At 39.5% G+C, this 24,611-nt stretch overlaps 1 protein-coding gene and 1 long non-coding RNA gene across 2 annotated transcripts in view; one reads left to right on the top strand and one right to left on the bottom strand.

Annotated features, from left to right (window-relative positions):
* Positions 1-6,860, bottom strand: part of LOC110990128 (uncharacterized) — a 48,754-nt gene extending 41,894 nt beyond the window's left edge. Inside the window, exon 1 of the long non-coding RNA XR_002599761.2 lies at positions 6,489-6,860. This is a non-coding gene — a long non-coding RNA (uncharacterized LOC110990128). The remainder of the gene's footprint in view (positions 1-6,488) is intronic.
* The window catches only part of msh3 (mutS homolog 3), a 177,237-nt gene that overhangs the window by 107,982 nt on the left and 44,644 nt on the right, over positions 1-24,611 (top strand). Inside the window, exons 13-15 of the mRNA XM_087137219.1 lie at positions 10,657-10,825; positions 12,658-12,722; positions 19,094-19,210. Of these exons, the coding sequence (XP_086993345.1) occupies positions 10,657-10,825; positions 12,658-12,722; positions 19,094-19,210 (351 nt within the window). The remainder of the gene's footprint in view (positions 1-10,656; positions 10,826-12,657; positions 12,723-19,093; positions 19,211-24,611) is intronic.

Here is a 24,611-nt window from a genome sequence, read left to right as displayed (position 1 = left end):
AAATCTGAAGAGTTAGTGCTTGTCTCTGTACTGCCAAAATAGGTGAAGGGCTGTGTATTCTTCAGGGCCAATCCATTGATCAGTATGCTTGTCTAGGCATTCTTGGCATTCCTCTGATGGATAGGAGGCTAGTAGAGGCCATGCATGTACTGTAATTCCTGTAAGCCATTTCCTGAAGCTCTTCAGCCTTCCTGCTCCACGAGGTGTCCTTCATACTCTTGGTCTTTCTCTGGATAGTGACCTCTATTTTCTGAAAGCTGCTTAACTCACAGAGTTCTCTTGTAGGTGAACATTGTAGAGCTTTCATTTTTCCAGCAGCAGCTTTAATATCTTCATTGTGGTCTTGGAACCCGATCAGATGATTTTCTCTTTGGATGGCCAAGCACTTCTGCGGTGCTGTGGACGGTTTCTTTCAGTTGTTTCCAATTCTTTTACGTTTTCTGTGTCTGCCACCGACTGGTTTTTACCTTGGAAGACAAATGTCATTGCTGTGGCCAGCCTTCTTTTAGTACCTGGCATTGACAAGTTTGAAGGTATTCATTTTCTTGGGTGCTGTGCTGGGTGTCTTGCATGCTTTTATCTTCATCCTCAATCTCAGCTGTGTCCAGACCAGATAGTAATCAGTTGAGCATTCAGTTCCAAGCAGTGCTTTTGTTGAGTGTACTTTGGGCAAATTCTTCTTTGGAGCCACAACACAGTCCAGTAGATAGAACTGTTTGGACCTTGGGTGCCTCCAAGTGTATTAGTTCTTTGTCAGTGAAAGTATGTTTTTGTGATGATCAGGTCACATTGAGCACAAAAATCCAGAGGGAGGTCACTGTTAGTTTTTCTTTCCCTTACCAAATTGTCCAATAATGCCTTCGTATGTACATTTAACGTGGTCCTTGCTGACCCTTGCATTAACGTATCCCAGAATGAGGAGTTTATCTACATTAGGCACACTGTCCACCACTTTTGCCAGATCCTGGTAGAAAGATTCTTTTTTTTTCCTCTGGATACATGATCGTTGACACATACACTAATGAATGTCAAGAGTCATTTCTAATTTCCTTCAGGCACATGAAGAGTCATAAGCCCCTCTGAGATACATGTACCTGTTGGTAATGTAGGCAGCTTGGAAGCAATTCTAGCAATTACAAAGGCCACTCCAGCATCTCTTCTACTGTAGGTTTGGCCAATCCAAAAGAAGGTATTGCTTTTTGTGAGCTGTCCCTGGCATTCAATCCTTGTCTCCTGAAGGACAGTGATATCGAAGTTATATCACTCCAGCTCCTTAGCAATCAGAGTAGTCCTCTCAAATCTAGTATCAATGTCTTAAACAGGGTTTTATAGTTTTGTTTTCTGACATTTGTTACCACTGTAGCCAGTTATCCAGCTAGGTATGTCTGAGCAAACTTTCTTGACCCAACCTTTACTTGGGGTTTCCCCTTCCAGTTCAAGCAGTGCTGCCCCTAAAAAGGGTTTGCCTGGACACTCACACAGCTGCCTCAGTTTCATTGTTGCTCAGTGGTTTGACAAAGCAGAGACTATCAAGTGCAAGTCGCCTATCTGCAGAGTTCCATCTAGCAGCTCCCAGCTTCTTAGGCCTGCTGCAGTCAGATTCACACCTTCACTATAGGACGTCTTTCTCATTTCAAGCCTTGGTATTGAAGACATAATGCAGAATGAAAGATGCAAGACACAAGGTGCCAAATGCGAGATTCGAAAAAAAAGGAACATTGACACAGCTTCAAGTCTTTTGTGTTTTTCAATGTATTCTGTTTTCATTAAAAAAGCTAGTTATCAGATTTGGTAACATCATCCCCATAAACTTGTGTACATCTAGGTCTGTGGTTTATCAAAGTATACCAGGGAAGATATGGGACGGAGGGGTAGCCCCCCTTACCTGTCTAATCCCTATATACACTGTAAACTATTGTTACCTAACACATCCCCCCTAGAAGTCTGTAAAGAATTCCTGAGATTCCGATCAAACAATGACCAACACAAAGATGGGGGGGGGGTTTCTTGAATCAAAAGTGACAAATTTGTAGACGTGCATGTGAAGTGCATGTACTTGCATGTGCTTACTGTGGCTTATACACATCTAGGTTTCAGTTAAAAGATGATATCATTCTTATCTTTGTATAGCAGCAGAGAATGTGCGAGACGACTGAATTGGTACCCGTATATATTAGCATTAATCTTTGCTTAATTCGCCATATAAATGTACATGTTTAAGGCAGTGGGGACTGGCACAAGTTTATGTTGTGTTTGAAACATGCCATGCTGCACGCGGTGTAGTCAGTCTGGACATGCTGGAGGTCTGGTTCCGTGAGTGAACAGTGCTGTGTGTGACTATTCCTTTTGTGCACACTACTGCTGTCAAGCAATTCAGGCAGTTACAAGTAACTGTAAGGTATCAGCAGTAGTGGACTTATTGTGTACTGTTCTTAGTATCAGTCAGAAAGGCCTGTGGGTAGAACAGTATTGTGTGAGTAGAGTTGTGGGCAGAGTTGTCAAGGGTTGTCCGAAGGTCACTGTCTAGGAAGGTGGTGAACAACTGGACAGCCAGAGTGTCGACAGATGCCCTGAGTTACCCATTAGTTTGGTTTAGTTAATTAACACCAACAATCCGCTGATATCTTGGGTGCAGTCACCGGAGTGAGGAGTGCGGATTGTGAATACAGGCAATGGGTTGTGGAGTGCGGATTATTGGTGGCACTTTCCCAGCGGGCACAAATGGTTGAATTAACGTTTACCCAACGTTTATCTCGAACATTTAACTAATGTGGAATTATGATTGAATTTGAAAGTTTTTAATGTTGAATGCTAGCTCTGAAATTAACGGTGGAAGCATAACATCTACTCAACATAATATATCGACGTTGATGCCATGTTGAAAATTGTGCATTTAATGAATATTGAATATTAGTTGTATATGAAAGTTTTTAAATGTTGAATGCTAGCTCAGAAATCAACGGTGGAAGCATTGCATCTACTGAACGTAATATATTGATGCCATGTCTAAAAGTTTGCATGGAATGAACGTTGAACATTGGTTGTATTTTAAAGTTTTTATGACGTTGAATACAAAGCGTTGGTACTAGGGTTATGAGACAACTTATATGATACAACTTATAATAAACGTACCCAAATCGACATTGATGTAACGTTGAAGTTCATTGGCTGAAAAACGTTGAATAGTAATTGTTTTTGAAAGTTTTCTTATGTGGAGTGCTATTTGATGAATCAACCCTGAAATCAAAATGCATATTATAACAATATATATAGACATTGATACCATTTTGAAAAGTTACATAATTTGAACAACTATTGAATAATGGTTGCATTGGAAACTTTTTCTGTCTTGGAATTCCTAAGATTGAATGAGCATTTAAAGCACAGTATCCAGCCAGCGTTATTGCCATGTTGTCAAATGTACGTTGCAGTATTAAATATAACTGAATACGAGTTTATGATTTTGAATCCTTAATAAGAGAATATGACACGTGATGACAGGCATAATACAAGTATAAAATCAACACACATAGATCTACATTGACGTTCATTCTGTGTTGGCAAAAATAAACCAAGTACGTGTACATAATTCAACGTTCATTCTATCTGATCTCGAAAGTTCTACAAGCACAAAATTTAACGGTACCGAGGGTGACGTTCAATTTTCTTTGCTGTAGTGTTTATGTTTAGCTCTGTGGTTACATCCAACAAAAGTGCAAGTACATGTGTATTCTTACCCTAAAACGCAATCTTCACATAAACAATGATTTCAGAGAAAGGATGAAAGGAATGCAGCCCTGCTCAAAAGTGATTTATGCATATACAGTATATATGTATGCATGCAATCTTACAGAAATAAGTCTCTTTTTACTCTTTGGGTAGATGCTCAGCATGAAGTCCAGAATGCACACTTGAGGAATGCAGTAAATGGAGCCAAAATTCCTCCCAAATGATTCTGGGATTCCCGTAGTGGGATAATACAGTTTAACAAAGTGATTTGAATTCAGCATCATTTTGGTATGTCAAGTTCATGTACTGGACTTCTTGTATGTTCATATCAAATTTGCTGATTTATAAATTTAATAGTGGGAAAGGTTTGTACACCATGTTTTATGACCTCAACCTTCCTTTCAAATAATTATACATATCATACATGTACATGTATGGCCAAACAACTTTGTCGTGAACACTAACTTATAACTTGAACATTTTGTGAGGATTGTTGTTATTTGTTGGAGTTTTTTGAGGAAACGCTGAATTAAAGTTATTTCTATATGCCAATTTCAAAAGAAAACCCTTAACTCATAAATGACAGGTTTTTTTGTACAAATTTTCAAAAAGACACTGCAAAATTACCATCCACTACAACTACATGTATACAACATACATAAAAAAAGGACGCATGTATAGAAAAAAATAGACGATCAGAAAAATTTCAGCAACTACTCTCCTTGAAAAGTCTGTCGGCATAAACTTGTCAGCAAAGGTTTTGTGCATAAGGAATGTTCATGCCGTGGTGACCAGAGGCTAGCTACTTTCATAAATCATCCTATTCATGTTGGGTGCAAGAAAACTGTAAGGTGATTTATGAAAACAAACCTATGGCTACATGCGCATGTGTGAATTCCATTAATGTACATATGCATCAATTATATTAAAGCTAAAATCTTCATCTACCAGTGTCACTTAACAAATTTTCTAGAAACAACATGTCAATTTGTGGACACTTTTGGAGTATCCTTTTCCTGATATACATCATGCATGTAGAATTCACACAAAATGACTAGATTTAGTGTGGTCCTCTTTTTTGAAAAATGGACATCTCTGTGATGGTCTTGAACTAGATCAATGTGTAGCAGTCCCATCAAAAAATTTGCTTGTGCCAGTCAGCTGCCGCTTGTAGCTAATGTTAGTGTACTTCTGCAGAATTTGTAAAATTAAATACATGCAAATCAAGTACAAAATCTTTGACCAATGAAGTTTTCTTATAAATCCTTATTTAATTAAAGCCTTAGGTTTAACCACTGCTTAAGTTCTACCCGGTACATGTACATGTACTATATTTATACATGTAAATATCGAGAACAATATATATTTTTCATTTCCATGTATGTTTATTAGATAATCTTGAGGTGGTATGTGTCTTCAATCTTGGCTGGTAACAATCCACACGGCCTTTCCCTGAGGACTTAAAAATTCTGCATCATGTTCCAAAATATTATGCAAATGTACATTAATCTCTCACTTGCAATTTTGTAATGATTTCTGCTTGGGCAGTGTCCGTGCACAAAAATCCCCCTTTCTTGAAATAATGTAGGAAAGTCCTGGAAAGGAACAAAGCAAAGAGTCTTCTTATACATTCATTCTGAATTAAATCGAAAAACTGTTCACTTGAAGATTACATGAACGGAAATGTGAAACACACGCATATGCCGTAGCAGTTGTTACAAAGTTCTGGGACAAACAACCTAGACTTCACTTCCAACGCACAGCAACAAACTTTCTTCTGGAATTATTTCAAACTCAAAGTAGTTAACACCCTTAGCATTTCAAACTTTGAAATCAGTCGGCAACTTGAATTAATTGTGGATCTGTGTCAAAACATGAAATTCAAAACAGTCAGAGTTAGAATATGCTTTCCTTTGCACAAGGTTATCAGCGCTCTAAACGCAATGTCACAGCATGGTCATCTGAAGCCTTAATTGAAGCCTCACAGCACACGTTTCTACATGTAGGTCTACAATACTGTACATGCATGCATGTAGTAGCATATAGGCAAGTGAGCTCATTAAATATGCAGCAACCACGAGGCACAAACATAAGCATGCGATCTGCTTGACTGAAGCAACCAATGTACATGTACACTGTACTAGTACATGTAGGGTCATAATCTAGCGTCAACAAGGATGAATGAGCATCAACAAATTATCAAAGCATATGTCAGGAAATAGGATCCTAAGTATCAGTTCCGGCATGGTTTAGGGTATCACATAATCTAAAACATGCAGGCCTTGAGAGACAAATTAAAGTGCGGCCTGCCTGATACTATACGGCTTTCTCCATGGCAGAACCTTGCAATTTGGGGTCCTGACGTCCTCCCCATTCCCATGGGTAAGGCTAAGTGCATGTGCTGGCGCCATCATGGCATGATGGGCCACACGCAGTGCTGTGGGTGGCTCTCTTTTGAAATCTGCCACTTTTCTGTGACATAAAAGAGACAGATTTCATAAAAGAGCCATCCACAGCCGTACATGTGGGGTTACTACATGGTATGACCTTAGAGCATGGACACAGATGGCCTGACTGATGTGAAAATGTGGCATGCTCTTGTTTAACAAATCTCATTCTCTGCAACCATCCTGCAATTAGATTTCAGGAAATGCTGGGTTTCAAATTAAACACAAATTGGGTTTTCAAAAACACATCCAGTAAAAATGCATAAGAGGAGATCGTATAACAAGTAAGGAAACAAAAAATTGAAAACTCACTCTGCGAGTCTCTACATCATCAGGCTCAGCTCATGCATGTCATGGGCAGGAATGGCGGTGTACGTGCGCATGATTGACATGGCAGATGGGCAGACTAACTTGGAAAATTGACATCGTTTTCATGTCCAAAATCAAACTCATGTCAGCACCCCGTGAAATTACGGGCACCACAGAGGCACTTCTTTCACTGGTGTTGTGAACATCAATGCAAAGATATGATCGACATCAGTAGAATCATTCCGGAACCGAGATTGTTTCCTAGTTCACGATGTAAAGATTTGAATGTCTAAGGCAGCAACCGTTAAAATCTGAGCTTCCGGCCCGTCGGCCGGCAGCATATGCACATACAGTGGATAAATGGTACATAGTCTTATACCATTACTACAACGCGGTCTGCCTGAATAGGGACCAATTAGATGGTATGGTGTGTAGGTGCAGTTAAGTAACATGATGAGATCACATTATATTGTACAAATATACTGTACATTATTATGTTAAAAACATGTAATACATTAACAAAAAAATGGCATGCCTCTGACAATTTCTTTTGAACAGAATGTATACACTTGAAATATGACCCAGATTCAGTTTTATTTATTTCATTTAACTCCATAAATTGTGGTCAATTAAGGGTCAAATTAAAGAAATTTAAAATTGCCTGTTTGTGGGGAAAAAGATGCCTCTTCAAACAACGTTAACAACCCTACACTAGTTGATAATATATTAAATATTGGTTATTACTAGGCGACTCAATTTTGTGTTGAATAAGTATTAAAGTTTCGAAATTGCAACTATATGAACTCAAAAAGGGAAACTGAAATCTAATGTTAGCTACTTATTAAATTATGGTCGTTGATTGCAACACAATATCAACAAATATTTAACGTTGGATTACTGTCTTACTCCAAACACCAAATCAATGTTACCTTTTTAATGTTGGATTTGGGTTGAATTGCTTCAACAAAACTTCAACAATTGGGTTATTGTGGAAATATGCATGTTAACACAACTTTTGCAACCTTAAGTCGGCAAAAAATTTTAATTAAATAAATTGTTCACATCATGATGTAATATCTACAAATATTCAATGCTGGACTCCTTACAATGAATCAAAATTATGGGCTTAATGTTGATTAAACATTTAATTCAGGCTGTTAAAATTGCTACCGGTAGGCCTACCTGATTTCGACTATAAATCAACATTGGGTAACTATGGAAATATAGAAGTTGAAACAACGTTTGCGACATGACTGGGCAAAACATTTAATTTAGGTTGTTCATATCGCAAAAACATATCAACAAATGTTCAATGTTGGATGACCGTCTAACTCCTGACACCCAGTCAACGTCACCGGCTGAATGTTGAATAAGCATTGCATTTCACCAATAAGCAACATTGGATAAATGTGGAAATATAAAAGTTGAAACAATGTTTGCAACCTCACATTTGCAAAACATGAAGTTTACGTTGTTAATATCGCAACATTATATCAACAAAATCTATATTCAACGTCCGATGCCCATCTTACTCCATAAACTGAATAAACGTCATACTCTTAATATTGATTAAGCATTAAAAATCAGTTGTTGAGATTGTGACATGTATTTCGACAATAAAGCAGCATTGGATAAGTGGAAATATTAAAGTTGCAACAACGTTTGTGACTTAACATTGGCTAAACATGGAATTTAGGTTGTTAATATCGCAACACAATACCAACAATAACTCAACTATGAATAAACATTGATATCTTTGCATTGATACAGCATTTGATCATCAACGTTGGGTAAATATTGAATTTAGGTTGCTAATGTCGCGACTGATTTCAACCGTACTTCCAATGTTTAATAAATACCTTTTTGCAGTGTCAGAACTAAAAGTGATAAAAGTGATGTTCAGATAACATTGGATTATGGTTGTCGACGTTGAAACATTTTGCCAACCAGATTTCAACCAAACATCAATGTTGAAATTACGTCATGTACCTGCTGGGTTGTGGAGTACGGGTTATTTGAGTGTTCTTTTGTAATTGTCTTTTGTGTTATTATTCTTTAGTAACTTTGTTTAAAATAAGTAATTCCAATTGTGCAAATACAGTGATCATATAAGCTAAAGAAAAGTATATTAAATAAGTTCAGTTGATATGCTCATTGTTATGTTAGTCAACTGGGTCACCAAATCAATTACCAATGCGTGGAATATTTCTGCCAAAAGGACCCCTAACCCCTGGACCTTAGATTGCTCATCAAACTCAAGGGCCAAAGCAGATAGTTTAGGTTAAGTTCAGGTGACTTTTCTCATAGTTGGAAATAGTTCGCCCAGACTGGCGAGATGTAGGCTGGCTCGTGACAATAAAATGCCACATTACCAAACTGGCTCATTTCATGTGTGACCTTATTGGGCCCTGGCTTTAAGGCAAGATTGTGTACAAAGCTGTGGAAGTGCTATCAAACTTGTTAAGATCTTGATATGAGTCTTTCCACACAAAAGGGGTTCAAAAGTTTTACATTGGATTGGAAAATAAATCAAGTTGATAATATCAAGCTATTTGCCCTCTTTCCCCTTGCACCATCCCACCCCATTGATGTGGATTGTGCTCACTAAATCTTTTCAAGCAACTTTTAGAAGGTGTCTGTTAATATTGATAAAAAGTCATAATTACGATAAACATTTCCACCCAAATATCATACTTGTAAATGTTTATCCCTATAACAATGCTACCTGTAAAAACCATGACAATTTACTTCATGTTTTAGATGCTGCAGAATATTATGTTCAGAGTATTACATATGTTTATGTACAGAAATCTTACGTAGAAATTCTGTCTACGTGACATTTGTCACATGTACACAAAATATCTTTAATAAGGACCAAGAAACCTGATCTGCTTTAGCTTGTAACACTCCTAGGTGTGTTATGAGTATAGATGAGATAATATTTGAGTAATTTCATGCCTACGACAAGGAGTGTCCCATCAATTCATATCAAAAATTCTGTCCATGTCACATGGGTAATTATTTTTAATGACCCCTGCATTTTTGGAAGTATAGAGAGAGTCCTTATTTTTTTTACATATGATAATAATAACAATAATAATAAAAAGGGATTTAGCAAATGCCCTCCGTTAAGTTAACCTCAGGGCAATTTACATTGACTTATCTGGCAAGACAAAGATAGTTGAAAATGAAAAATGAGTAAAACATTAAAATACATTAAGATAAACATGAGTATTTACACGAATTACTTGTAGTATACCGCATAAGAGTTATTTTGCTGGGACAGTATATCTGAGGGATACTTAAAGGAGGCCAGGTGTGGGGATTCCCTAAACGCACTGCACTCTGTCAAAAAGGTCCCGCAAGGCTGGCCATTTCCCAGTAGTTTAAGGGTGGGCCCTACCAGATCTTCACAGGTCCGCAGACCTCCAGGTTGTGAGGGGGAATAATGGTGTTGAGTGTCTGGATAATCACCAACTTCCCGCCCTCCAAGACTCATGTACAGGAAATACCAAACAAAATATCTTGCTTAGCTGTACCCACAGTGTCCCCTTCTCAAATCCCAAATTGGCAGCCAGTTGTACGCTATTTTTGTGGAAGTACCCATATTCTTTTCATGGGGTTTAGCATCTAGCCAGTAGAACTTTGACACCCCAATTGTTCTGATATCTTATCGCTTTCATGTTATAATTTTTACACAGTTAATTATCATAACTAGTTAATGTTGGATTTGTTTACCAAAAAAACTGCAGGGGTTGGGTTTAATCCTGCAAATTCTTCAAAAATGCAATTTATTTAATGGAACCAAGCACGATGCATTTATAAGTCAACCAAAGAAATGAAAAAACCATTAAACAAATAAGGAAAATTGTGTGTGTTTACACATCATCCAGCATCAAGTGGTTAAAGATTTAAACATGCTATGTAAAGATATTCTGTGATATTTCAACTTGGGCTGTCCTGTTACATTTTATTTCAGGATGCCACAATCTCTCAGAAGAGATTGAAATATGCAGTCAAATATGGAACACGAATGTTGAAAAGGGGGGGGGAGAAAAGGAAGCAGCATACATTTTAGTCGGTTTAAGTTGGCTCACCATGTTTAGAATGCAGTGCATCCATTTGCTGTGCAGAAAGATTTATTGTTTCCTTTTATGTGAATTTCATACAGAGAAGGGAAGAAGACGGAATTGTTCTGTGACACATCCCCTTTCCCTGGTGTTGTACACTGTCAGAAAGACATCACTGAACTTCTTGGACAGATTCAAGAGCATCGGAGGGAAGTTAGGAAGGTCCTTAGAAAGCCTACACTGGATTACATCACAGTATCAGGAATAGAGGTAAACATCCTATTAACCCCTTCGCAATAGATAACAGTAAGAGCTGCCATAAAAATTGAAATCCTCAGCCCACTTTTCAGCTATTATTCTTGGCCCACGCTCGAGCAAACACGATGAAAGAAGGCAGACCCTGGCTGTTGTATATATGGTGATTGGCCTTTGTGTGTAGCCCAGAAATGGAAAGACCGCATCATAATCACCAGCTTCGCAATAGTCCCCACTTTGAAAAGAGGCAACAGGAATGTGGAAGCATGAGTAGAGCCGCATGCCACCGAACAATGAGCCTTTTCACTGTGTAATTCAAAGTGTGCAGAGCACGCAGGGTCAAAAACCAAGAATTTGTGTTTTGGCAGGTGGCCTTCATGGCCAAGCGAGGCTGGAATTCTCTGAGTTGGCTTTTGGAAAAAAGTTCCCGTTGTCAAAGGGTTAAACAACTTTTTGTTATGCAAGGTTTTGTTGACCTCACAAGTTGGGGAGGGGGGATCGGTCGGAATGGGTTTTGTTGTTATAGTATTTACATTTATAACTTATGTACATGTATGTGGATGAACATTTAATTGTACATGGTCCACGTTATCAGTAAACATTTTTCACCACTCTACATTTGAAACTTGGCAATTCAGAGTCACATGTATGCATGGATATTCTAGACTGACAAGGTGAAACAGTGACTTGTACATGACATGATGCCTACATTTATTTACATGGAGGCGTTGTGTAGACAAAGAAATGAATGTTTTGCAGTTCTTCAGTGGAAAGAATAAGTTTATTTGAAAACAGTGTAAATGTCTTATTTCATGTGACTTCCCCTCTTGGAATAGAATATTTAATATCGTGAGATTTTAGTCTATGTATTTGCATAATTTAATCTTTCTAGCAGTGTAGACCACTTTTAAATGCCAACTCATATTCATAGGGGACACAGATGAAAGAAAATTGAATGAAACACATTGGCTCAGCTTTGTTTAGCTGTGTTAGCTTGGAAATACAACAATTGTCATCAGGCTTGGATTCAACCGAGTTTAAAAACTAGTCAATCAGTCAACTATTACAGTTCCCAGAATCATCCTAATACCGTGATGCCTTTAGAAAGTCTTTGAAACTTGAAAACTTGGTATGTACTTATTTGTCTTTGTATGCGCCAGAAACTTGTTAATTTTAAACTCCATATACATGTACCTGTATCAAAGGTCAGTGGCATTTTGACTAAAACTTGTTCTGTTTGATTTGTCAATATTTTGTTTGTCTAAAGGTAAACTCTTGAGACAAGTTGTTATTTTGACATGAACTGAATGAAACATTTGTCTTTGTCAACACGTTCTGGTTTTCTAGTTTCTAAATACCCACATGGTTTCTGTTGCACAGTTCTGCTCAATTCTGTGTTTCTGCTTTGAATGGATATGAAACAAGGAAATTCCTGTTTCGGGATTATTAGACAGATAGACAGTAAGAATACACATAAAGGTGACAAGGGTGAAATTATAGCAACAGAATTCTTCCATTGATATCAATAATGAGGGAATAAGCCCGTAGAAAGAATTACTGTACCAGAAATTACAGTTATTAAAGATTTTGAAAGATAAAGACAAATAAAATAAAGTTCCTACCCACTAAGCTAACTTACTTCCCTTACTCTTTTCCAACTTGACAATCCATTCACTTGCCTACAGTACTAGGCTAACAAGTCACGACAAACCCTCAAACATACCAAGCTCCCTTTGCGCTAACCGTTTCCACTCTAACACCTTTCAAAACCCCCTCAGATGCTCCACCTCAAATTTAAAAATGAACATTTCTCAACTGTTGTGTGTCATTTTGACTTTTTTTTCCAGTTCCTCATTGAAGTGAAGAACAGTGTAATCGATGATGTGCCTGATAACTGGTTGAAAATTAGTTCGTAAGTTTATCTTTCAGACAATTTTAATATTGTACTGTCTATTATTAATACCTAAATTACTCTCAGTAAAGTAAGGCATCAATAATTTTTAACACTTTTTGCAGATGTGTGCACAAACAGATGCATGCATTACATTGGTACCACTTTAACAAATTGTTGTCTATGTGTCTGTTATACATGGTGAACCCAATTGAATAAGCTAGCTGATCAGTGTTGCAGACCCTGAGGCTGGTCTCGAGACCACTTTTTGCCAGTCTTGGTCTTGATAGCTGTGTTCTCGGTCCCCTTTGGTTTCGATATTATTACTGGTCTCATGTTGAAAAAGGTAATATGCAGCATTTATTTTGTCACAGTATTGATCCCTTGCTTTGTGTTCGCTTTAAATTTGCCACATCACTTCATCAGCACATTTTCTGGTCCTGTTGTTACAGAAGAAACATTTGCTAACCAGTAGATCATGCTGTCAATTTTGTTTAGGAATCGTTATACCGTAGTAAGGTTGGAATGCATAAAGGTATCACCCACTAAAGAAGTACCACACATGCAACTGAAGGGAATGTGCACACTGTGCATAACCACATGTGTATGTTGTACATAACATGCAGCCTGCTTCCGGAAATAAAAGATTGGCTCTCTAACAAGATTATCAACACAAATTACATGTGGTGGGATATGCGGGTGTGACATGTATACTTGGGGCAACTGTTAATTCCGTGGGCATGTGTATGCCTTGCATAGCTAAATAACTACAAAATCCTGAGTCAGCAAATCTGCGGTAGTAAAATTTTGTTTCAGAGACCTTAAGGAGTACACTGATATAAGCAAGGAACAGAAAACACTCTGCTGTTCATGCATTTTCTGTCCTGGGACATCATGCATATCTGAACGTTGTGGAACAAGTTCGGCATGTATTCACTAAATGAGCTGGGCACAAAGTAGCTTTATCAATGGGGCCTTCCATTTTTGAAGAGCCCTCTTTGTGTACTCCCTCCTTTTTATTTTATGTTTTGTTTCTTCTTTGTTTTGTTCTTGTTTTGTTTGTTTTTTTTTTTAGCAGAAAATGCTAGGCCTGGGCACTCTGAAATTTGCATGTAGGCCTAAGTCTCCATCATACATGTCCACCCATAAGTCCTGAATTCACTGGCTACTAAGTTGGGAGTGCTAATCAAAAACTTTAAACCAATTCAAATGAACTTGGATCGTTCTGAGAGTGAGGCCACAAAAATGGGGATTGTTTAAAGATATACATGTAATTCCAAAGTTCCAAACTATTATTGGCTGCGGATTGCAAGTGCAGTACAAATGTGACGCATAGTACTACTAGCATGCGTCTTCTTTTTTAAGTCAATTTTTTTCTGTTAATAATTAGTGCACCTGCTGGTCATGGTCTTGGTGTCTGGGACCCGGGCTTAACGGTGTCGACTACAACATTGTTGTTGATCACCTCAAAGAATGTTTCATAATTCATGATAAAGTCAAATCGGAATATTTTATGAAATATTCTGAACTGGATTGAAATTTGCCCAACTATTTTAAAAGACTGAAAAGACTTCACACCAAAAGACTAAAACTTTAAAAGGGCTAAAACCAACATAGTGTTTCAAAATAGATTCAATGAAGAGACTTTGGCTTCAACCACTGACTCTTTGAAGCAGACAGAAACCTGACTCAAGAAGAAATGCACAATCCAGTGAGGAGGAACAAATATGTGAACAGTGTCTGTGCTGGTTTGCTCTTCAAACAAAGTGTGGTCAGAGCAAGGGGTCAAGTTATATGGGTTTATGCAAGGGTCAAAGTAAATTAACAAGGGAAACATTAACCCCAAAATACAGGGTAACTCTAAACTAAAACTGTGTAATTTTAAAGGGAACTACTTCCGTTAACTTACACAAACTCTCAACAAGTTTCTAGTCTGCCACCTGTGCAGTAATGGTTTTGTCTACACACAGCTGCAAGACACTTCATGTTCACGTCACCCTACTGGATGTCTATGCATTCTTTCTCCGTGTTAGAAGATTCGTGGATGAGGTCGGCGTAATGGTTTGGCTGGATAAGTGGGATGGTGGAACAGCCAGAGTAAGACGTGAAGGGAATGATTGGCAGGGGTGGAGTAGGAGATGAATGCGATGATGGGGAGGGGGCGGAGTAGGAGATGGATAGGATGATGGGGAGGAGGCAGAGTAGGAAATGAATGGGATGATGAGATGGAGGTGGAGTAGGAGATGAATCGGATGATAGGGTGGGGCAAATTAGGAGATAGACAAGATGATAGAGGGGTGGAGTAGGATATGGATGGAAGGATAAGGTGGATGTGAGATTGGAGATAGACGGAATTAGGGGTGGAGTCAAAGTAGACATGGTAGATATGGGATGAGAGGGGGGTTAGAATTCTAGAGGAGAAGATGATGGGGCTGGACGCAAAGTGCAAAACTGTACTTCAGAGGAATTTTAATTATGCACCATCCATCAAACTCACAAATGCACTGCTTATCTAGGTATCCAGGTCTAGTCTGACTGTACTGGACCATTCTTTAGGCATTCCTTTCTCCTGTAAAGAGCTATGAAGCCTTTGTATGCCCATCTCCCTTGTTGGTGTTCTTATGTTGATTTTCTTTTAGGGATTTGATTGCATAATTTTTATGAAAGGGAAAGAAAAGTGGACTTTTTTCCCCTTTTGATGGTTATCTGAGTAGGATCTCCGTTCAAAGATATAATTTAATTACCCTGATGACAGGATAGTGCATTCCAGAACAGGGTGGACTTCATTTGTATAACTTGGTTGTCTTGGTTTGGATTTACACTGTGGTAAATATTCACTGTTTTTATTCCATAGCAAGATAGGACATGTATTATATAAAAAAGATGTAGATCATTAGCATTGCAATGTGATTGTTGAACCATTGTTTTCTGGACTGATGCAGTCAAATGGTTTATCTGTGGGCATCTGTATCATATGGTGAAAATGCTGATTGTTCGGTGGCATGCGGCTCTACTCAAGCTTCCACATTCCCATTGCCTCTTTTCAAAGTGGGGACTATTTTGAAGCTGGTGATTATGATGCAAATTCAGTCTTTTCATTTCTGGGCTACACACAAAGACCAATTACCATATAAACAAGAGCCAGGGTCTGCCTTCTTTCACCGTGTTCGCTCATGTGTGGGCTGAGAATAATAGCTGAAAAGCGGGCTGAGGATCTCAATTTTTACGGTGTGTCTTAACGCGTCCCGCAGTGAAGGGGTTAAAAGAGAAATTCTCCTCATGTATTTTTATTCCTGTGTGACGGAAAGTGTATAGGACTAGAACTAGTCTAATTTTATTAATGAGTTGCAGTGCACGTACCTGATTGGCTAGTGACTTGGTAACGTGTGCTGGCTAGGCATGGCGTAGCGCGCTGTGTGCACATGGTCGTGCTACCGCGGCGAGCGCTGCGATCGCATTATAGGTGGTTGCGTGTTGGACTTCGCAGAGTGAAGTTGGTGAGTTGGCACGGAGCTAAGGCATTGTCAGCGCTGTGCGAAGTGTTGTGTGGTGCTGATGCGTTGCAAGTACGTGATTGTATAGACTGTACGTGGCTGACTAGTGTGTGTAGCTGACGCATTGCAAGTACAAAGCTGTGAGAGCTGTACATTGCTGACGCTGGCTCGCATGCACGTTAGGTGAAGCTCGTACGAAGTTGTACAAGTTGTACGTTGCTGACGCGGTGTGCATTGTTGATGCAGTGCATGTAGTGTGTATGGTTTACACAGCGGTGTGCATTGTTTACACAGAGGTGCGTTGCTTATGCAGTGGTGCAATTGCTGACGCAGTGTGACTTTGTTGATGCGCTGTGTGTGGTTGATGCACAGTGAATGGCTGATGCGCATGGTGCAAAGTTGATGCATTGGCATATTGCTGCTGCGGCCCTACGCTAAATTAGTGCTCAATCCAATTACGTAAATACACAGGCAACAAACCAATCTCCCAATCACTTCACTGTACATTTCATTTGTTGATTTGTGTTGATTATTGTTGAATAAATTGAACGTCCTGTACCGACAGTTCTTCTGTCAAGGATTACTTTCTTTACAGGTTGATTGTGTAATTTAACAGAGACTAATTAACACTCGGTCACAATCGGCGGTATATTTCCTCCAAAATGGTTCCGCACCCTTTGCCTTGAGGTCGCTCTGTGTGGTCTCTCGTCTGGGGAAAAGCCTTAGGTTGGGAAGATCGACTCTGCCACTAATAGTGCTTGGTTTGATCCCATCAACTCAGGGTAGGCCCGGGGATGCCCGCCACACCTGTTTCAATTTAGACAAGGGCTAAGTCCAAGCTCGGTGAATAGTGTACATTTTGAGAAAAACAATATGCTCAGGTATTAGTTTGAAATGAAGAGTTGTAGAGACATGTTTTGAATTGTACCTAAATTGAGTGTCCAGGACACACTCTCACTTGCTAAATTTGCTGTATTAAAAACAAGCTGCAAATGCCAATTTTCAAAAGTGTGTCTTGTTTATAGACAGCTCTCTTGAAAGCATTATTTCACAGGAAGCTTGTCGGTCCCAAAACTTTCTCAACTCTAGTGTACTATAAACAAGAATTTTATCACATATGGACAGCCTCATATGTGGGATTGCATTACCTTTATGGAACTATACATCTAATTGCGCTGAAGGAAAGTATGATTGTAGTCAGAGATATGTGTAGGTTGATTACGGGGCAATGTTTATGTTGAGGTATCCATGAGGCAGCATGTTTGGGCATGAAGTTTATCAATGGGCATGCACAATTCAGTAACACTCGAACGATCCTACGTGCTGTTGGCTTATTTTTTTTGTTACATTTAACTGTTGGCTGCAATTCTCACAGTGTATGTGGTCATTGAAATCTAATACAATTATTTTTATGTGAATCATTCCCTCCATAATGATAGATGAAATGGGCTTTTGGTAACCAGCAGTGTGACCATGCCCTGTTGCCTGCTACCAAATGGTCAGCTAGATAGTCTAAACCATCTCTCGTTTGGGTTGTGTTAGTCAAACTATAGTTAACTATAGTCATCACTGGAACTTGTTAGATACATGTATGACATGACTTTAGAGGTGCACTCTTCAAAGGTCATTATCTACATAACTGCAGTTACACACCCAGTCACGTTGAACTGGCACACCCAGTCACGTTGAACTTAATTTTGTGCGTGACTTATTCACTTTGATACTTGGCATATAGGATGTTGTCCTTTGTCACGTGGCCTAACCTTAAAGTGCACTCTCAACAAGCAAAATCAACAGAACTACTCATCTGAGCGATTGAAAGTTGCATGAAAGTGGTCATTTAGTATAGAGATTTTTAAGTCACTGATGCACCTGATCCTGGCTCCAGTCTATTCTGACATGTAGCATGCTTTACAGATATTTCTGCATTCGGATTTTGGACCACCACTTTGAACTTGCATTCAAAAAATCAGTCAGAAGTACATAACCTTGAATGAGTGAGTCGCTTAAAAATTGCATAGGCATGCTGTGCAGTTACACTGGTTCCCCTTGCTAAATTAAAACTGTAATAGAAATGCTTGAAACCATTCTGTAGCAGTGGAGCCATAGTGGCACGTAACTGTAGTTGGCAACATGAGAAATGTCAGAGAGGCATGGTTAAAACATCAGAAACTAGGAAAATATTAAACAAAGATTTCTGCATGTTAAGCCATAAAAAGTAATAAGCCTGTCTACAGAAGTGGGAGAATGCCAAGGAATGGCATGCAAACTGTCATACTTGCTTTGTTGTTTTCAACTGAAGAAATTTACCATTTCTGGCTCTCTGCCAAACTCTTCCTCCTACGCAATCAGATGCATAGTTTTGGCTCAACCAGTTTTATTGATCTAAAATTCTTGAGAAAGCTGAATGGATAGGAAAGTTGACTACTGCAAAACTGAAACCTATATTAGTTATTTTTATGTACAAAAAATCTATTTGTGTATTTTAGAGGTGGTAAATATTCTGGGACAGCATTTACAAGCTGGGTGTGCCCTCCATAGGGATTGAAAAACTTCAATTTTTTGTGCATAGTCAGTCAGGGCATCAAGGTTTGCTGAGTCATAATTAAATAAGGGAAAGTTGTAGGGGGCCGTAACAAGCTAAAATTTTTCAGGATACATTTGTAGAACTTACGAATAAGGGTAGCTAACTCTGTTATTTCAGTTTTTGACATTAAATGCATATTGCTTCAAAGAAAAAAGGATGTTACTTGTGTGAAAAAAAATACTCTGCATAGTAGATAGTTTTTCCAGTCCTGGGCCCGTGTGCCTAGGCCTCCAGAACTGAGTACTTTGGCTTCCAACCTTATGTGCATAGATGACCCCTAATATATTCATCCCCCTTTTTTATTGTTTCAGCACAAAGCAAGTGACACGATTCCACAGTCCCTTTTTGGTACAAGCCTACAAGACATTGTCCCAGTTGAGAGAGCAGCTTGCTATTGAGTGCGAGAATGCTTGGCTTCAGTTTCTAGAGTAAGTATGATGTATTATGTATGTAATAGTAGATCTAGAGGTGTATACAGCCTCTACACTCCCATACACGTCATATATTTTTCCCCTGATTTGTCTGCTAATAACTCATTACTTAAAGGACCTAAACATATTTTTATGCAGTCTTTGATAATGTATCTTAATTTCGAGTTTTACCCTATTTTCATTTATAAGGGCATATTGGTATGTTGGAGGTTTTATGTTAATGCAAATATACACACATGTATTTCATTACAAGACGGCATAGTAAAGACCTGTCCACAAGGATTCTGCGGAGGCAGAGATCAGATGGTGGGAAGAGGGACAGCCCAACTAATGTGTAGACTGCATGATCCCACTTGATCAAAACACACAATATTAGATATTAATCCTTAAGTTTCATAAATCTGAAATCTTACTCCTAGTTGGTCAAAACAATTATGAGATTTATTCCGAATTACTTGGAAAGGAGTGCGAGTCGTTGAAGGTGGAGTGAAAGGTAGTGCATTTTGCTTGGCACACGTGCGCATGCACTCATGTTCACGTGCAGTGGCAATAGATTATTCATACACTTACAGTTAAAGTGAGTGGATTCAATTCCTATGACAGTAACTTTAATTAACTCATTGATGAATGAGGATAACCCTGGCGGTAGCCCAGCAGCATAGCACCTCAGTCGCGACGGCAGGTGCACCACAACACAAGCAGTCAGTGATGCTTATCCATCGCTTTCCTCAATTCAAATTGCTTCTGAAAACACTGGATATTTGTCGAAGCAGTCATACAAAACTACTTGGCATATTACTTATTTACAACTGGAAAGGTTTAAAATCTACTCTTATTGTGTTGAGTGTTGTATGGGAATGATCGGTTCAACACATAATTGCATGGAAACCTGGATAACACCAAGTCTCAGTTTGCAAGATTCCTGACTGGAACTACATATGATGTATAAGTTCATGGCACCTCGTTTCAGCCTATCGACTTCCCCGCAGGTCTTCAAGAGAAGTCTGAAGGCTCTGGGAGCAGGAATAATATCAGAGCCTTTTGATATCCAAATGACTGGCTCATTGAGGCCAGTTGAATCCTTTGCAAAACGTTGAAAATTATCACACAACTTGGATTTCTGATCAACAAGGATGCCTACATTCCTGGGAATGGTACTAGACCTTGAAACAGGTATCACCCTCCCAACAGACATAAAGGGGTGTTAATTCTCTAACAGTGTATCTAACTGTTCATGGGGAGACATTACGGTCCCAGTAGCAGCATGGCTGAAGCCACGGGGACTCATGGCAAGCATAGTGGATCTCATACCACACTGCTGACTCCACTATTGCCACGAGTGTCATTCCATCTATCAGATGGTAGGTACAGTACAACTCCACATAGCATGCAGGTGAAATTTCCCTAGACCATAACCAACAAATGTCATTTTAACATACGCATCCTGTATAAGCCATTTTTGAGGTGCAATTCACCTGACGTGTTTAGTATTGATGAGTGGTCATTCTTAACATTCTTTCAGCAGCAGCTGCAGCACGTAGTCATCAGTCCCAAAGGACTACAACAGCAGGGCCCTAAAATTACTAATGTAAAATGTAAGTGGTGTTGACAGGAAACTATTGATCTGTTCAGTTCTACTCTCACATAAAGAACTACAAATCAGTCATGAGCCCCAAATTCACAGAACCTCCCATACATCAGCTTCTCCCTACCTGGAACCACCTCCATGTATTGGGGAAGCTTTCAAGTCCCCTGTGTGAACCCTTGCGACAGGCGGCCTTGGGACAGGTGCCTTTCTATTAGCAATGGCCTCTCTCCATGTCAGAGCAAAACACAGGCATAATCAATTGACCCAGGATGTGTTAGAAGGGAACCTCGTGGAGTACAGTTGGTTGCTCATGCCTCATTCCCAACAAAGAATATATCAGACTTCTTTGCTCCTGATATCTTCATTCCAATCATTTTTATCCCAATTAACTGTACTAGAAGATAAGAAATGCTGCCCAGTCAGAGCTCTAAAGTGGTACCTCAATAGTACCAAACTCATCAGGGGAAGTGCAATGAGTATCATTTCTTTATCATTTCAGTTCCTCCTCATTATCCAGCTTCACGAGAAACAATCGCACGCTGGATTGTGACAGCCATCCAGTCTGTTAATCAGAACTGGCTGACTGCATCAAAACAACAGTTAAAGCACACCATGTCAAAGCAGCGTCAACTGCATGGGCCTATCACTGACAAACAGCATGTAAGAAATTCTCCAACACATTCATATTCTGCTAGCTTTGGGATATTCTCCAATCTGAAGGATGTACCAGAAGAGCAGCATTGCTGACAGAGACGCAGCCCTGTAGTCCACACAGATCAACCTTCAACAGCAGCCTCACTAGATGGGATACAGGATCAAGATACTTTTTTATATAATACTTTGCCCAACTCAATTACTTTGCCATATATATTTACCTAATGAGTAATAACGGCCAGTCCATTTGTTATTAACCTTGCTCAGAAGCGGCTATTATACAAGTAAGATTAGCTCTGTAGACTACCCCTCCCCACAGATGTGTTGGAGGGGTTTACTAGTGGATACACATGGGGGAGGGTAGGAGTTTAAGGAAGTCCCCCACTGAGGAATAAGCTTACGTTTATGTGACAACACACAGAGAGACATGATTGGCTGGGCTTTGCCTAGCATTGCCTAGCCCTGCCTTGTGTGCTGTACAGGTGTGAAGAGAACTTGTAAGGTATCAACTTGGTACGAATGCAGAATTTTATGTAGAGCTTACTTAGAGAAGATGCTTTAAGTGTATAAGGGTTACTAGGGGGCTTAGGCTGCTGGGTTGTTGCTGATTGCTGTGTGCACTTGGCCTTGCAGAATTCTCTCTTGATTTTTTAAAAATCAGTAGTGTTTTCCTTTGGTGTGAAGATAGAGTGCTTTGTCTTGTTGTGTAGAGAATAAGTGGTTCTTCATGAGGGCAGAGAACAGAACAGGTAATCCACACATAGAGGGAGAACATAAGTGATGTGTTCTCGGTTGTGGTTTGAGGATAGAGCAAGTTAAGCCACACAAATTTTAGGGGCGAGACAGCCAAGTGTGGTTGAGTGAGATGAGGATTGGGAGTGTTGTTGATGTACATCTTAGGTATATAGCTTTGTGGTTGACAGCAGTGAAGGGGGACCAACCCAGCTTTCAGTTGGTGGCTGGCCAGCAACTCCAGTAGCTGAAGTAAACCATATGGAGGGGTCCAGATTAAACCACACTGCCTTTTGTGAATGTTAGCATTTTATGGGCAATTCAAAATTTGTAATGTTTTAAATTTTGAATTTTTCCAAAATTGTTTTGACCCACCCACTCCCATTTTTAATTAAAAAAAACATATTTTTTTCCTTCTGTATTATACCATACATGGTCTCGTTGAATGCCACACCATGACCGCACATGTGTACAAATTCAGCACTCCCTGATATATAATATACTTTCAGATATAAAGCTCCTTTTTCACATCCCCAGCTGTTCCCTCATTAGCTGTGTACATTTATTGTTGGTCTTTCACTTTCCTTTACAGCACTTTCAGGTCCAAAATATCACGTCCTAGATAAACAAAAGCAAAATGTTAACATCAGATTTTTTTGTATGAATCAGCAGTGCATCAGCTGGAATGGGTTGCTTTCATGGACTCGTCATTGCTCAATGAGCCTTGAGATAGACTAACAGAAAATCTGACTTCACTGGACAGTGAAAATACTTGCATTTGACCTAAAAATGAATACATGAAATTAAATAGGTCCCATAAATAAAGAGGAATATAATTTAGAGCTAATTTGTACAAATATTTCACGAGTTTTTGATCAGTTCAGGTTTATGGGTTGTCAAAGTTCGTTATGTACATGTGTTATGTTGTCACAGAGGATTGCTGGTTCCTGGCTTTTCCATGTCAAATCTCGCTATTTCAAGCGATAGAAACCAGTTTACCATGCATGCTTCTCCTCGTGTGGTTCCACCACACTACATGTATGATGCAAGTTTCTTCACATTTGGGGGAAGTCTGCAAAGTTTGCAAATTACCATTTACCGCAAATATTTGTGATAAAATTTATGACAAATACATGTGTATACTGTCACATTATGCTGTACGGTGCAGTTGCATAGTTGCATCGGTTTAAGCACGGCTCAGAAAATGCTAAAATAAGCTTGGTACCTAGATACTGTGCAGAGCACAGAATCTGAATCTGTATTATGCATGAAATCTTTCCTCACGGTCTCTCTCTTGTCAGAGTACTTTGTTTTTGCATTTCAAAGGAGATTTCTCCCTGCTCTCCAGCCCTTACTTTCAGTCGTATCAAAAAAAAGTCACCTCAATCTTCAAGTAATTCAGAAATTAACTTGAAGCCACAATGGATTCGGAGGACAAACCCTAGGATAATTTCTTGGTCCCCTTATGTCCCCCCCTGGCTCCACACCAGTCAAGTCCTGCTCTGCCCTCTTCTCAACCCTCATGGGCAGTACTGGAAGATGCAGACCTGAAGGGAATGTTGGCGTTGTCTCCTTTCCCTTGAATCTGACACCAATGACTACACTACCTCTCAAGTGGCCTCAATGCCTGAACTAACAGTAGTAAGGTTCTAGCAGGTATTTTGCCAGCCAGACGAGTATCTGTGTCTACCCTTTCGGCTGACCACTCAGATTCATGTCTGCCCCTTCCTCTGGCCTAACTCAATCTTTGAACTTCAATCTTTGTTGATAATCATTACATTATACATAGGGTTCCTTCTACAGTAACTCAGCCCCTGTCAGATTTCGACCCAGGCTTTATTGGTGGATCTGAAGTTGTCTCATTTCACACCCCAGTCCACACATGGGAATGGAGGTTCCTCTACTTAACCCCTTGACGCTGGGACTTTTTTCTGAAAGCTGACTCCAAGAACTCCAGCCTCGCTTGGCCACAAAAGCCACCTGCCAAACCGCAAAATCTCAGTTTGTGGCCCTGTGTGCCCTGCACACTTTGATTTACACAGTGAAAAGGCTCATTGTTTGGTGGTATGCGGCCTATTCACGTTTCCACATTTCCGTTGCCTCTTTTCAAAGTGGGGACTATTGTGAAGCTGGTGATTATGATGCAAATTCAGCCTTTTCATTTCTGGGCACCACCATATGGCCAATCACCATATATACAAGAGCCAGGGTATGCTTCATTTCACCGTGTTCGCTCAAGCATGGGCCGAGAATAATAGCTGAAAAGCGGGCTTAGGGATCTCATTTTTTACGGCGGCTCTTACTGCTTCCCGGCACGAAGGGGTTAATCTACATCTTAGGAACTTCTGAGCTTTAACTCTGTCACTGTCAGTGTCCTAGGAGTCCTCACCTTGACTGGAGCTTACTCTGTCGTCACATGTAAGC

The sequence above is a fragment of the Acanthaster planci genome, linkage group LG05 (genome assembly GCF_054643075.1).
Source record: "Acanthaster planci isolate LZ-2023a linkage group LG05, COTS_SCS, whole genome shotgun sequence".
NCBI lineage: Eukaryota > Metazoa > Echinodermata > Asteroidea > Valvatida > Acanthasteridae > Acanthaster > Acanthaster planci.
Note: the sequence above shows the minus strand (reverse complement) of the source record. Positions and strands in the feature narration are given on the sequence as shown.